This window comes from Chondrus crispus, genomic scaffold, assembly GCF_000350225.1.
Source record: "Chondrus crispus Stackhouse genomic scaffold, scaffold_239, whole genome shotgun sequence".
NCBI classification, from domain to species: Eukaryota; Rhodophyta; class Florideophyceae; order Gigartinales; family Gigartinaceae; genus Chondrus; species Chondrus crispus.
Window position 1 is genome coordinate 132,664 of NW_005179117.1, and position 13,105 is coordinate 145,768.

General features: G+C 56.3%; 6 protein-coding genes; 3 read left to right on the plus strand and 3 right to left on the minus strand.

The window, feature by feature from the left end:
• Window positions 1-38: 38 nt before the first annotated feature.
• Window positions 39-1,168, plus strand: CHC_T00004612001 (hypothetical protein). XM_005715984.1 is given in 2 exon segments: window positions 39-632; window positions 633-1,168. 1 exon segment carries the CDS (start codon window positions 39-41, stop codon window positions 630-632), a length of 594 nt encoding a protein of 197 aa, XP_005716041.1. The 3' UTR covers window positions 633-1,168.
• Window positions 1,169-1,941: 773 nt separating this feature from the next.
• Window positions 1,942-2,109, minus strand: CHC_T00004613001 (hypothetical protein). The gene has a single exon (XM_005715985.1). The coding sequence runs from the start codon at window positions 2,107-2,109 to the stop codon at window positions 1,942-1,944; it is 168 nt and encodes a 55-aa protein (XP_005716042.1).
• Window positions 2,110-2,159: 50 nt separating this feature from the next.
• CHC_T00008806001 (Dolichyl-phosphate-mannose--protein mannosyltransferase, family GT39) lies at window positions 2,160-3,996 on the minus strand. Its single transcript, XM_005715986.1, has 3 exons — window positions 2,982-3,996; window positions 2,589-2,885; window positions 2,160-2,395 (listed from the first exon to the last, which is right to left on the minus strand). The coding sequence occupies exons 1-3, from the start codon at window positions 3,994-3,996 to the stop codon at window positions 2,160-2,162; spliced, it is 1,548 nt and encodes a 515-aa protein (XP_005716043.1).
• A 1,831-nt stretch (window positions 3,997-5,827) lies between these two features.
• On the plus strand, window positions 5,828-7,527 carry CHC_T00004614001 (hypothetical protein). XM_005715987.1 is given in 2 exon segments: window positions 5,828-7,249; window positions 7,250-7,527. 1 exon segment carries the CDS (start codon window positions 5,828-5,830, stop codon window positions 7,247-7,249), a length of 1,422 nt encoding a protein of 473 aa, XP_005716044.1. The 3' UTR covers window positions 7,250-7,527.
• A 2,067-nt stretch (window positions 7,528-9,594) lies between these two features.
• Window positions 9,595-10,590, plus strand: CHC_T00004615001 (hypothetical protein). The gene has a single exon (XM_005715988.1). The coding sequence runs from the start codon at window positions 9,595-9,597 to the stop codon at window positions 10,588-10,590; it is 996 nt and encodes a 331-aa protein (XP_005716045.1).
• An 88-nt stretch (window positions 10,591-10,678) lies between these two features.
• Window positions 10,679-12,475, minus strand: CHC_T00004616001 (hypothetical protein). XM_005715989.1 is given in 2 exon segments: window positions 10,679-10,906; window positions 10,907-12,475. 1 exon segment carries the CDS (start codon window positions 12,473-12,475, stop codon window positions 10,907-10,909), a length of 1,569 nt encoding a protein of 522 aa, XP_005716046.1. The 3' UTR covers window positions 10,679-10,906.
• Between the last annotated feature and the right edge of the window lie 630 nt (window positions 12,476-13,105).

Genomic DNA, 13,105 nt, shown 5'->3' on the forward strand with positions numbered 1-13,105 from the left:
CGGTGTGCCGGCTAGCCCGCACAATATTTACCTCACCAATGGCGCTAGCGAGGCCGTTAAGACTATCCTCTCCATCCTCGTCAGGCATCGCACCGACGCCGTCCTCATCCCTATCCCGCAGTACCCGCTCTACACTGCTTCTATCACCGCCTTTGGCGGCCAGCACGTCGGTTACTACCTCGACGAGGACAATGGCTGGAGCCTCAACGTCCACGAGTTGCACCGCTGCCTCGCCGACGCCCGTGCCAAAGGCCTTACCGTCCGCGGACTCGTCGTCATCAACCCGGGAAACCCCACGGGCCAGGTCCTGTCGCGCTCCAATATTGAGAGTGTCGTCGCCTTTTGCGACCGAGAACGCTTGGTCCTCATGGCCGATGAGGTCTATCAGAACAATGTCTACACCCCCGACAAACCCTTTGTTTCCTTCAAGAGCGTCGTCACCGAAATGGCCGCCGACGTCGAGCTCGTCTCCTTCCACTCTGTATCCAAGGGCCTCATGGGCGAGTGCGGCTTGCGCGCGGGCTACATGGAGGTCCTTAATATCGACCCCTATGTCCAGGACCTCATATACAAGGTCTTGTCCGTCTCGCTCTGCTCAAACATCATTGGCCAGGTCGCCATCGACCTCATGATGAACCCGCCGCAGCCGGGCGACCCTTCGTACCACCTGTATAACAAGGAGACAACCGAAATTTATACAGCCCTTCGTAACAAGGCTATTGCAATGTCAGACGGTCTTAATACACTCGAGGGCGTCAAGTGCCACCCGTCGGAGGGCGCCATGTATCTCTTTCCGAGCATCACCCTACCCCCCGCTGCCATCACGGAGGCCGCCGCACGAGGAATGGCCTCTGCAGACGTGCTTTACTGCATTGAGATGCTGGATGCCACCGGCATTTGCGTCGTCCCGGGCTCGGGCTTTCTCCAACAAGAAGGCACATATCATTTTAGGACCACCTTCTTACCACCAGAGCATGAAATTAAGGACGTCATTACACGTATGCGTACCTTTCATCAACGCTTCATGGCCAAATATTCGTGAGACAACTCTTTGCCACCTGACGAGACCGACTTGTGACAATGGTACGGTAAACGAGTATTTTTAGTGCCATCTCAAAATGACCTCCAACTACATCTACTGCCACTAAAAACTACCGCTACTCTACTGTCCAGCCACACTCACATCAATCACGGATGCTGTTTTGTTGGCACTCTCACTACGTCTCCCTGTCTGTCTGTCTGTCTGTCTTTCCCAATTACAGGGGGGGGGGGGTCGCGCAATAGTGCCACTTTGAGTAGTGCTTCCCACGCATTAGTGCTATGCAAAACGCCTTGGCACGGTTATCATACTTCCTACACGTGTTCATACACGTGTGCCCGCTGCACATGTCGCACAGCACGTAGCGCCGCATCACGCACAGCGGGCACGGGATCTGCTGCTTGACTTTGGCAGAGAACATCTGGGCGGGGCGCCGCAGGGGGGGAGGGGTAGAGCGAGTGCAAGGGAGGAGAGAGCGGACAGGGGGGGAGGGCAGGGACGTTCGCAGCTGTCGCCTATTGAGAGGTACAGTAGAATTCCGCTTCAAAGCCTGGCATCTCTGATCGCTCGCTTCAAACAGGACATGTCCTGTTTGAACATGTCCTGTTTGAAGCGAGCGATCAGAGACAACTGTATGTAAATGATTGTGTTTTGGCGCTTTCAGTATAGTGCCATTCACGCAATAGTGCCATATGTCGAGGTCTGTTCCGGTATAGCACTATTGCGTGGGACCCCCTGTACCCCCCTTTGTACATACTGTACATACCGTACAGAAATTGCAATTTTATTGTCCTGCACTGCAGAACACTCAAAAGCTTGGGCACAAAAACATGCTTTGTACCGTCCACAAAAACTCATGAAAGAACAACAAAAAAAAAAAAAAAACCCTTTCCTTGTGGTAGTTACCCTAGTGCGTGACCCCGTCTGGCTGAGAATTCCAAGCAACAAACCACAAGCCTTTTCGTTTGGGTCGCAGCGCATGCAGACTTTTCTTCAGTTGGGTTAGACACATGTGATCCAGCCTCACGCAAAAGTTGCGCAAAAGTTGCAGATGTAGCCGCATCGCACATTATGTACTGTATCTCTCCGACCGAAACGGCTTCCCTTGTTGCATGATGCCTCAAGCCCAATTATCCCCAAACAATCGCCTCCATTTGTGAGCTGCCGGAGTCAACGGCGAGGCGTAAATCCATGGGCTCCAGATCAAAAACGTCACAAAAAGAATGACAAAGAAAAATCCGCTCACCATCCTCTGCGCTCCCACCTTAGGTATCAAATCGATGAGGTTGGCTGTGCTCAGCAGGGCATAAAATAACGGCGGCAAGTAATGGTACAGAAATGTACAACGAGCGACCTCTGCATGCTCAACAGAAATTAGGACGGAGAGTTGAACAAGATACAAAAGAAGAACAAGAACAAGAACAAGAACAAGAACAAGAACAAGAAGGAGCTATTGCGTGAGCACAATGTACAATGGGGAGATGACAATATACGACGAAAACGAAAAACGCCACTGCCATGCACTCGCCGAATGATTGTAGATACGTACCAACATAGGGTAGGATATTGACGACGTAGCCCATCAGAAGAAACAACCCTCTCACCGCGAATGCCGGTAGTCGACTTCTCGGATGAAGGTGCCCAGACCATTTTCTTGGAAAATATACACAGAACAAGATGAAGACGAAACCCAGAATTGCCACAAGCGACATCACGGAGACAGCTGGGTTCACGATGAGATAAATCTTTTGAAAGTTAGTGACTTCATCATCCAACTCGTTAAAATACAACAATCCTCGCTGATTCATAATCCATTGATACCACTTGCTTTCCCATCGATGCCTAGCTTTGATATGTGCGTTGGCCGTATACATCTCCATGTTCAAATACAAAAAGTTTCTTACAAACCCCGGCCCCTTGAATCCCTCGACATACAGAGAACTTCCCACAAGACTCATCTTAAACTCATCCGTCATAAACGCATCGCCCTGCCCCGAATGGGGTAGCAACATAAAATGAACCGCAAACAACAAGACATAAAAGCTTGACGCTATCATACCCGCAAGGCCCATCTCCCCCCATTGCAGCCTTCCTTCCCTCGGGAAAGGACGCCCAGCCAGCGATACGAGTGCGACGAGTCCCGGCGTCGCCAGCGCCGTCCATTTGACGCCGATAGCAGCCGCGCCGCTCAGCGCCGTCAACACCAAAAAGCGGCGCCTCCTTGCCGTGCCCTTCCTCGCTCCCCACAGCTTGAGAGCAAACAGCAGACATAGCGCCATGAACGACATGAGCTGGGCGTCAAGGAGTACTAGCCGACTCTCAATGACAGTGAGATGCTCAAATGCAAACGCGACGCCCGGCACGAGCGAAGCCGGAAACGATAGGCCGAGCTCCCGGCAGATCAAGTACGTCACTGGGGCGATGGTCGAGCCAAACAGCGCGCTAGTCCAGCGCAGCGGGGTGTATATCTGCTCCCCAAACTGCTCGCCATTGACCTTATAGTCGAGGCGCGGCGGGTTGCAGAACAGCTTGGTCACAAGCAATAGCACCAGTTTGCCCAACGGCGGGTGGATGTCAAAAAAGTAGCGACCATAGTAATACGCCTTGACAAAGCGCAGAAAGTGGACCTCGTCAAACACGACGCTGGGCGGAAACGAGATGCCCCAGCCCCTGACGCATAGCGCGACAGCGAACAGGACGGCGGCCACGAGCGCGTTGGAGGTGGGCGGTGCGTCGCGTGGGCGCGCGGGCAGGCACGCCGGGTTGCGCCGCCGGTGCTTGGACGACGTGCCCAGGGCGTCGTCGGAAGCGTGGCCCTCGCCGCCGTCCAGGAACACCGCGCGCGCGTCGCGCCGCTTCCAGTCGCGCGACCACTGTCGCAGCACGCGGCGCACGCCCAGGCGCCCCTGCAGCAGCGCCGCGATCAGCCCCTCGTGTGCCGGCTGCAGCGCAGGCATCATGGCGCGCGCGGCGGCGGCGGGCGGCGGGTAGAGATGGAGCGCGCGAAGGGAGAGTCAGCACATGATGGGGCGGTGCGAATGGCCGCGAGAGAGTACAGAGGCGGGCCACGGGCGGGAAGGCCGACTAGAAGCACAAGGGTCAAAAACGCTCTTGACGGTAGGCGGCCCACCGTTTCCTCTGAATTTGCAGAGCTCTACGTACGTATCTACAACACGGCAACGTGCCCCCGCCCGGGTTCTCGCCCACCCCGATCGTCAACCATCGCGACGCTCTGCCTCCCCCTCGATCCAGCATGCCCGCCCGTACAAACGTGATCTCGACTCCGGGGCTGCCTCCCGTACCGACGCCAGCCCCCCTCTTCCTGACGCGGCGCGGACAGCTGCCGTACCTCCCGCGCGAGCTACTCCACCTCGCGCTCCCGCCGTCTCAAGCCCCGCTGCTCCTCCAGCTGCCGCTACTCGATTGGCATACGCTGAACCCGAACGCCGGTCTACACGGCGCAGAGCTACTCTCGGCCCTGTCGGAGCGCGCCGGCACTCTCCCGGACGCGTCCACCGGGCAATACAAGCAAGCGTACAGCGGCGGGATCGCGGGCTACTGCGGGCAGGCGGACGCCGTTCTGTTCCTGTGCAACCGGGCGGCGGGGAGCGACCAGCTGGCGACGGACACGGCGGGCAAGTCGACGAACGTGACGGCGACGGGCGGGTCGCGGCGGTGCGCGATCGCGCCGGGCGACGTGGTGGCGCTGCACGAGACGTTCGGCACGCGGTACATGACGGCCGCGGCCGACGCGATGTCGCTGCCGAGCCGGAGCGAGAAGGCGGTGCGGCGGCGGTTGGCGCGGGGCGAGAAGCAGCTCGCGGAGACGCTGGCGCGCGGGGCGGGACGAGGGGTGCTGGCGTCCGTGGGCGGCGGGGACGTGGAGGAGGTGAGGCGGGAGGCGGCGCGCGCGGCACGCGCGACGGAGGCAGTGGAGGGGTACTCGATCGACGGGCTGTACGCGGGGGAGAGCGGGGAGACGCGGTGGCGGTGCGTGGCGGCGGCCGTGGGCGAGCTGGGCGAGCGCGGGGTGCGCGTGCTGGGCGGCGGGCACGGCGGGCCGGGCGAGGTGGTGGGGGCCGTGCAGTGCGGCGTGGACGTGGTGGAGAGCGCGTTCCCGTTCGAGCAGGCGGCGTGCGGGTACGCGACGGACGTGCGCGGCGGGGCGCGGGTCAACTGCCGCGACCGGAAGTGGATGCGCGAGAAGGGCGGGCTGGTGAAGGGGTGCGCGTGCGGGGTGTGTCGCGGGATGAGCCGGGCGTATGTGAGGCATCTGTTCGAGGTGCACGAGATGTGCGCGGTGAGCTTGGTGGCCGCGCATAACTTGTGGGACTACCTGAGCTGGTTCGAGGAGGTGCGCGAAGCGGTGCGTGGGGGCGAGGCGGAGCTGACGCGGTTCGTGGACGCGTGGGAGAAGCGCAGGGTGATGCAGCGCGCTGGCGTGGAGGCGCGGTGATGGAGGACGGGGGGATGGTGGGAGGGGGGGATGGGTGGGGGCGGGGGGGCGGGCGAGGAGGAGGAGGAGGAGGAGGAGGAGGGGGAGGAGGCGTGGAGGATGGGCTCACGAGAGAAAAGGTGGCACGTGAGCAATCAGGGCAGTGTAAGCGGCCAATCGCTCGGCGACACGTTTGAATTGGTTGTCCACAACGACCAAGCCCATTCCGCCGCAACATCGCTGTACAGTACGCGTACATTATTCCGTAACCGACTAAACCCCACCCTTCCCCCCTCACACACCCCCCCCCCGTCTCCCCGTCCCCCCCCCGCACCCCTACCACCCCGCCCGTCATGGCTTCCGTACAGCCCGAGGCAGACTTCCTGCTCCCGATCGCCCCCTCCTCCGCCGTCTCCTTTTTCCGCTCCACCCCGCGCTGGCCGGGCGCGGCCCGTGCCTTCGACTTCACCACCGACTACGTCGCTCGCAATGCCCTCACGGCCCTCATCCCAGCCTTTTTCGCCGTCTTCCTCGTCCTTCTCTACCTCGTCCTGCTCACCATCCGCTACACATGCAAGGAGTCCTCCGTGGACGCCCGCCTCCTCACCCCGCCGCGCACGCGCCGCGCCACGCTCCTCGCCCTGCTCGTCTCCGTCGCCCTCACCTTTGTCATCTTCCTCTTCATCGCCCTGGGCATATCCTCGGTCACGGCTGCCAACTTCGCCTTCCGCGACGCCCTGGACGTCATCTCCGGCCTGGTCGCGGACGTCTCGCGCGTGGGCTACGCCTTCGTTGACGTCGCCGTCGACGTCCAGAACCGCCTGCTCAGCTTCTCGGCCGCCGCGCAAGAGGACACGCCTCTGACGGCCGCCCTGCCCGACCAGTACCTCCCGGCCCTCCGCGCCGTGCCGGAATACATCACAAGCGTGTACCCGGACCTCGGCCCGCTCACCGACTCGATCGAGGTCCTGCTCGAGGACATCACCGACGTGCTCAAAGCCACACGCAAGGCCATCGCGCTCGCCTCGGGCGTCCTCGTCGCCATTTGTCTCTTGCTCCTCCTCGCGCCCGTGCTGCTCCTCCTTCTCGATTCCATGCCGCTGGGGAAGCGCTCGCGCCCGTGGCGCGTCTTTGTCCACATCCTCATCCTCATCTTCCCCCCCTTTCTCGCGTGGACCATGGTCGGCATCACGTCCGCCGTGGGCGCCGTCTTGTCCGATGTCTGCGTCATGTTTAACGACTATCGCCAGGTCTTGTCGGGCACGCTCGCCGCTGCAGACATTCCCGAAAACGCCTTGATCAACGCCGGCGCTACGTGCCCCACCACCGTCGACGCAACCCGCGTGGCCGAGCAGATGAACGGCACCATCGAATCCATCCTGCAGAGCCCTTTCGCCACACAGAGCGTCAAAATCATCCTCGACATCGCCCCGCAGAAGCTCGCCGACACCGCTGCCTGGTCGCGCGACGAGATCACCGCCTATCTCAACTGCTCAAGGCTCATCGAGTTTAGCGGCCAGATAGAGTTTATCGCGTGCGGCGCCGAGGGGAAGAGCGCCATCGAGGCCAATTATGACCTCTTCGTCTCGTTTCTGGGCATGGCCCTGGTCCTGTCCCTCGCCTTGTTCCTGTCCCTGGTCGGCCTGCGAGTTACTTGGTCTCTGTTTGTGTGGCAGGGGGGCAATTTTCCCCCGTTCTCACAGGCGCCGCAACACCCGAGTGCGGAACGGTATGCACCGCCGCCAAAGAGCGATATGACTGTGGAGGCGTCATAGGGAACTCTTGGTACACGGACAACGCGCAACACCTCATTTTTGCCTTTTGACTTATTTAAGGGGCCGGAGCCTCCCGGCTTTGGGGCTCTAAGCTTGCGGATAGCCAACTTTTTGTTCTTGTTTCTCCACAGCGCGAAGGGGAAAGCACCCCTGTGCAGATCTTAGAATGGATTTAGCAACAATTGTTTCGGGAACATATTACCGTTCCGTCTTACTAACTACCATGTATATACACTTGAAAGTCGGGAACAGGTCAGTAAACTGAAGTTTTGATACGACTCTGCCAGTTTCGAAGAATGGCTTTTATTGCCTTCGTATTAGTTTATAGAAGGGCGCATATCGACACTTCACCGAAACGCACCGCTTCTGATTTTCATTAAGTTCTGTGCTGCCGTCACATGATGACTGTCTGTCAAAGAAAGTAACCGCAGTGGTGCGCTTCATGAACGATCGTTGCCTTTGCGAGCCACCCTTCGTTGACTTGTGACACGTGATTTCCACGTAGGGTGAGACAACTAAAAACGAATGGTTCATCATTTTTCAATACTTTAGGCCTTCAACAGTGCTTATCGAAACAGGCTTGCACATTGCACTGCAGCACAACAATATAGTACAGAGAATCCATCAACGCGGACCGTCCGATTGTCTTTCAAGACATCGTTCTCACTGTTCTTGAAAAGCAACGATAGTACCGATTTTTGATCCACAATGATCCACTCGGTCTTTATTACATAGCGAGCCCAGATTGCAGATTCTATTGCTGCTTTTCGGATATAGTATCCATGCTTTTTCAAGGAAGTAAATCACTCGTAGTTTCACTGTTGTTATCAAAGGCTCTCGCCTTCCACTGTCACGATGGGTATTCTTCTACTGCCAGTGCATTATTTGCCTCACTTCGATTGAAAGAGCAGAGAATGAAGTGGAGGTGGAGGTAGCGTCTTTTCCAAGTAGTTTCTCAAATCACGGACCGGATTACCACCTTGATAGGGACGAAGAAATGGTTTCTTCTGATGCGAATCTGGCGAATACTTGTCGTGGCGGTTCTGTCCTGTGGTCTATTCTTGTAAGTTCCTAGATTGGCCTATAATTATCAAATTGTCGCAATTCAAACTATTATTTTGAATTGCGACAATTTGATAATTTGTTACCTCGAATCCTTGCTACCTCATTTTGATGATATCATGTAAACGGTACCTCAAAGAGTTTACGCTTGCTTCAAACCAAATTAACGGGAAACTAAAAAGCATAGAAGTGTTAATGGGGGCAATGTCTAAAAAAAAACCCCCAGTTTCTCATCCCCGCCTCCTCGGGGTTCGACCTGTGTTGTTATCATTGTGTTCGTCATCATTGTCGACAAATTGCAAACATGTAAACTTTAAAGGAAACAGCAAGTTTTCAGTTGGCAGAAGAACGAGCAGGGCCCGTGAAGGAAAAAGAAAGAGGTGGATACAGAAAGAAAAAAACTACACTAAGCTAAGCTGTTAATTTCGTTCGGTACCTTGCTTTGTTTCCCTGGCGGGAACCCGGGGGCTTCGTAGGCTTGCAGTGTCAACTGATTCTTCATCCTATCGTCCACTGCGTCACGGAATGTCTTTTCCTATGAACGGAATCTGCGGTGATAACGTGTCGGCGAGACGGGCGTATCCTGTCCTATGAGGCCTGTATAATTGCCAGCGAGATGCATATTACAGTGAAATAAGGCATCTCTCTTGCGTGCGCATGCCTCAAGGGTACAAGTGTGTAAAACTTGGCGAACAAAACGTATTACAATTGGTTTGAAGGCTTCTCGTGAACGCACCTTTTCCGCAGGCAATGGACTTCGTCTCAGCATTTTCTCTCGATCGCGGTGGGCGAAAGCTTTCGCCTTTCCCGTCCCATCAAACAATTGGCACGCGGCGACACCAGCATGTCACAGCTGTATTGCGCCCGAACACGCGGTAGTCGGAAAGGGTCACGGCGGGATCTCTGTGTGCGCGGCAGTCGATGTCACTACCATGGACGCGCTTCGCAAAACTAACCGTACCCTCATCGACCGAAAAGACGAGCGCTTGGTGGAAATTTCCGTTACGAAGCAGTACGATAAACTCACAAGAGCGATAAAAAGAAAGAGGACGCGTTAAGACAATCGCATCGTCTCCAGTGCTACTCCACAGAAAACCCGCAGTATGTGGTCATGGGCAGGGCAATAAAGAATCAAGCACAGCATTGCAAAAAAAAAAAAACTGAACAGTATTTGCAAAATCTCCGCTGCAAAAACACTGCCAGATCATAGGCAACAAGTCCACTCACCTGAATCATTATTTATCTACGTGGGGAGTGCAGCGTAGGGTATGCCTTTGGTTGCTATGAAGCTCGGCTTTGTCCCTCTCTTATTTGGTAGGCCTGTGATTCAGACAAGTGCCGTTCAAGGAAGATTTTCATATCGCACTCCGCTGATGAGTGGTGGTGGGGGCTCCCTGCCATCTGTATCATCGTCGAGTCTCGGCGTAGTGATATCTGGGTCAACAAAAGGAGTCGGTAGGGCACTGGCGGAAGAATTTGTGAAGCAAAACGATGGCGTTGTGATTAGTTCGCGGACACCAGACTCGGTTGACTCAACTGTCGCCTCGTTGCGCCGGCAATACCCAACGGCAAGAGTCTTCGGATGCGTTGCCGACGTATCTAAGCATTTGGATGTGGCACGGCTCGCTGACTTTGCCTCGGAAAATCTGGGGACCATAAACACATTCATTTGTAACGCAGGAACCACTGGACCCCGCGGTCCCATCCGAGACGCTGAGGCAAACGACCTTGCCAACGTGGTCAGCACCAATCTCCTTGGTCCGATGCTTTGCGCGAAGGAGGCGTGGCGGGTCGCGAAGAATCAGAGTCAGCCCTTGCACGTGTTCATCATGGATGGAAGTGGATCTCGCGGGAACACGACGCCGAACTACGCCGCGTATGGGGCGACGAAACGCAGTATTCCGCAGCTGGTCGCATCTCTTGCGATTGAAGGCAAGGGTGATCCCGTGCGGTTTCACACGTTGTCACCGGGGATGGTTTTGACGGATCTGTTGCTCGCCGAAAATCAAGAACCAATTGCCCGAAAGGTGTTTAACTTCTTGGCTGAGGAACCAGAAACGGTGGCGGAGAACCTAGTTCCCAGGATTCGTTCGGTCGTGCGCAGCGACAAGTCCAAGACGTATATCCAGTTTCTGACCATCCCAAAGGCATTCTTTCAACTGGCTACCGGTTTCGTGCTTGGTCTCCGTGGAAACAAGTTTTTTGATAACAGGACTGGTCAACGGATCGCGCAGACTGGGCACTTCAAACGTAATGGCGTTCGCATTAAAGAGGATTAAAGGCGACGATACAAGTTTCATCCCTGATCCAGCTTTCGAAATAACCGTCGCATACAGAGTGTATTGTACCTAATAGCGTACAGAAGAGTGTGTATACATTGCGCGAAAAACGTCGCAGATAGAGTGTACTGTGCCGTAGTAACGTAGTAGAGTGTACCGCAGAGTACGCATAGCGTGTACAGTATAGGTGATTGCTTGGTTTTTTTGAAAAGCATGAGTAATATTTACAACATCAACCCAGTTTCTACACCGTCCCGACCCTGTGGGCCCGTCACACTCCCCCTCTTGGTGCTCCTCATTTCGGAAAAAAAAAACCCTATTCGACTCTTTCCACTCGTTGGGGAGCGACTGAAGCCAATTGTGATCCTGAATAATCTGGGTGTTTGCTAGAAACATGACGGCGCAAGTCGTATCGCTGGCCAAATGACTTGCTCGGACACACAGGACACGGAAAGCGCATACCCTCATGGATGTGAAGATGCCGCACCAAATTGGAGCGCTGGGAAAAGCGTGTTCCGCAATCATCACACGAAATGTGCGGGCGGTCCGCAACGCTGGAATGGTAACCTCCCTGTGAATCTGGCGAGCCTTGCTGATGTTCCAACTGAACGTGCTTGGTCAATTGCGCTTGCCCTTTAAACTGGAGGCTGCAAATGCGGCACTTCAAATCTTTTCCCCGCTGATGAATGATTTGATGTCGCTTGAGATGATTCTTGTATCCAAAAGACTGGCTGCAATGATCACATTGAAATGGTTTGAGCTTCAGGTGTACGGTCTGAATGTGTCTGCCCAGGTTTCCCCTTTTCAGGAACGTGCTGTTACATTTCTTGCACATGGGTGTGTTTGCCTCATCCACAGTCATTAAGTTCTGCACCTTGATGTCGTTTGTAGACAAGGTGCCGGCTTTGTCCATATATTGTGCGTTGCCGTTTGAATTGTTGGGCATGTTTCGAGACAGACTTGCCCCTTCAGGCAAACCATGAACACCATGTGCGTTGAGCGAATTTGGGTCTTGTGATGGCACAACATCGTCCATGAAATACTCTGGTTGCTTGTAATTGTCAAATTCGTAGGGACTGTTGGAGGCGACGTCGCCATTCGAAAGGCCCGACGAATCGCCTGTGATGGTAGTGCTCGTCGACTTGGGCGTGTTATGAAGCGCATGAGGGTCTTGCAATGGCATGGCTGGGGAAGGGACGAAGTCGTCGGAATCTAAGGAGGGATTGGTACTGCTGACGTCGCCGAAACTTTGCGGTCCACTGGTCGTGAAGACTTGCTGATCGTACTGCACGTGAGGATAGGCCGACATGGGATACTTGGGGGTCTCCGTGTCAAAATAGGTAACGACATCTTGCAGGTGCGAAGGATCGGTGTCCATGTGTTGGTGGTTAATCTTATCGACAATCATGCCAATGTGCGAGCCGCGGGAAAGAGAGCCATACAATCTAGAATCGGCGGAAGTGGCCCTCTCACATCTGGCCATTCTGGTGACATAAAACGAGGCCAACGAGTCAGTCTGCTGCTTGGTCCCGCACACAAACTGGTATGACACGGGATGCACCGGGCTCATGAAGCGCGACATCTTGGAGCCATCAGGTGACTTCTTATACCAGTCAACAAAGAAAGCGCCGGAGGTATTAACGGCGAAGATGCGCTTGGTATGATTTTGCCACGCGGCCAAAGAATGCCCTGCGCGTCCCTCTGGCGCGGGCGGTGCGATGCGCAGGGTCGTATCTGCGGCGTTTGCGAAGGGGGCGTGGGCCAGCGGGACGGGGACTGCGCTTTTGGTCGGGGCGCGCCACTTGAACGATGCGGGGCACTCACAGGTCTTGATGCCGCGGACGCGGCAGAACTGGCAGATGGCGGGCTTTTCGCACAAGGTCATGCGCAGTAGCGGGACGCCTAGGTTGTTGGAGGGCGGGATGACGCCGTAGAAGAGGAGGTCCCCCGAGAGAACGAGCTCGCCGTCCGCGGCGGGGCCGCTCGTCTGGTCGAGGCGGCGGCAAGAAATGATGAGCGAGTGGTCCTCCATCCACGCGAACTCGATGATCTCCAGGTTGGGCACGCGCAGGTCGACGGCGAATTTGCGAGCCGTGGGCTTGCGCGACAGGGTCGAGCCCGTAAGCATCTTGTCGCGCTGCACGGCCAAGGCGTGCTCGGGCATGGAGTTGTACAGGTGGCCGACGGCGATGCCGTCGATGACGTTCTCGCACAGCATGAAGTCGCCGATGTCCAGGAAGGGTGTCGGGGGCGGGTATGGGGCGGTGTGGCGCGGGACGGCGGACGGCGGGACGTACATGCAGGCATACGACATGGCCGCATGCACCGACGAGGCGAAGGCGGGTGCCGTAGGTGAGTAGTCATTCATCAGGAAGTCGCGCACGGCTGGATGCCGCAGGTAGCGCGGGATAAAGTGCTGGAAGAGTATGCCGTGCGACAAGGCCCGCGTTGGCTCGTCGCTCGACATGGCGGACGATGGTGGGGCAGCGGGGTGGGAGGTAACACGGGGGGGGGG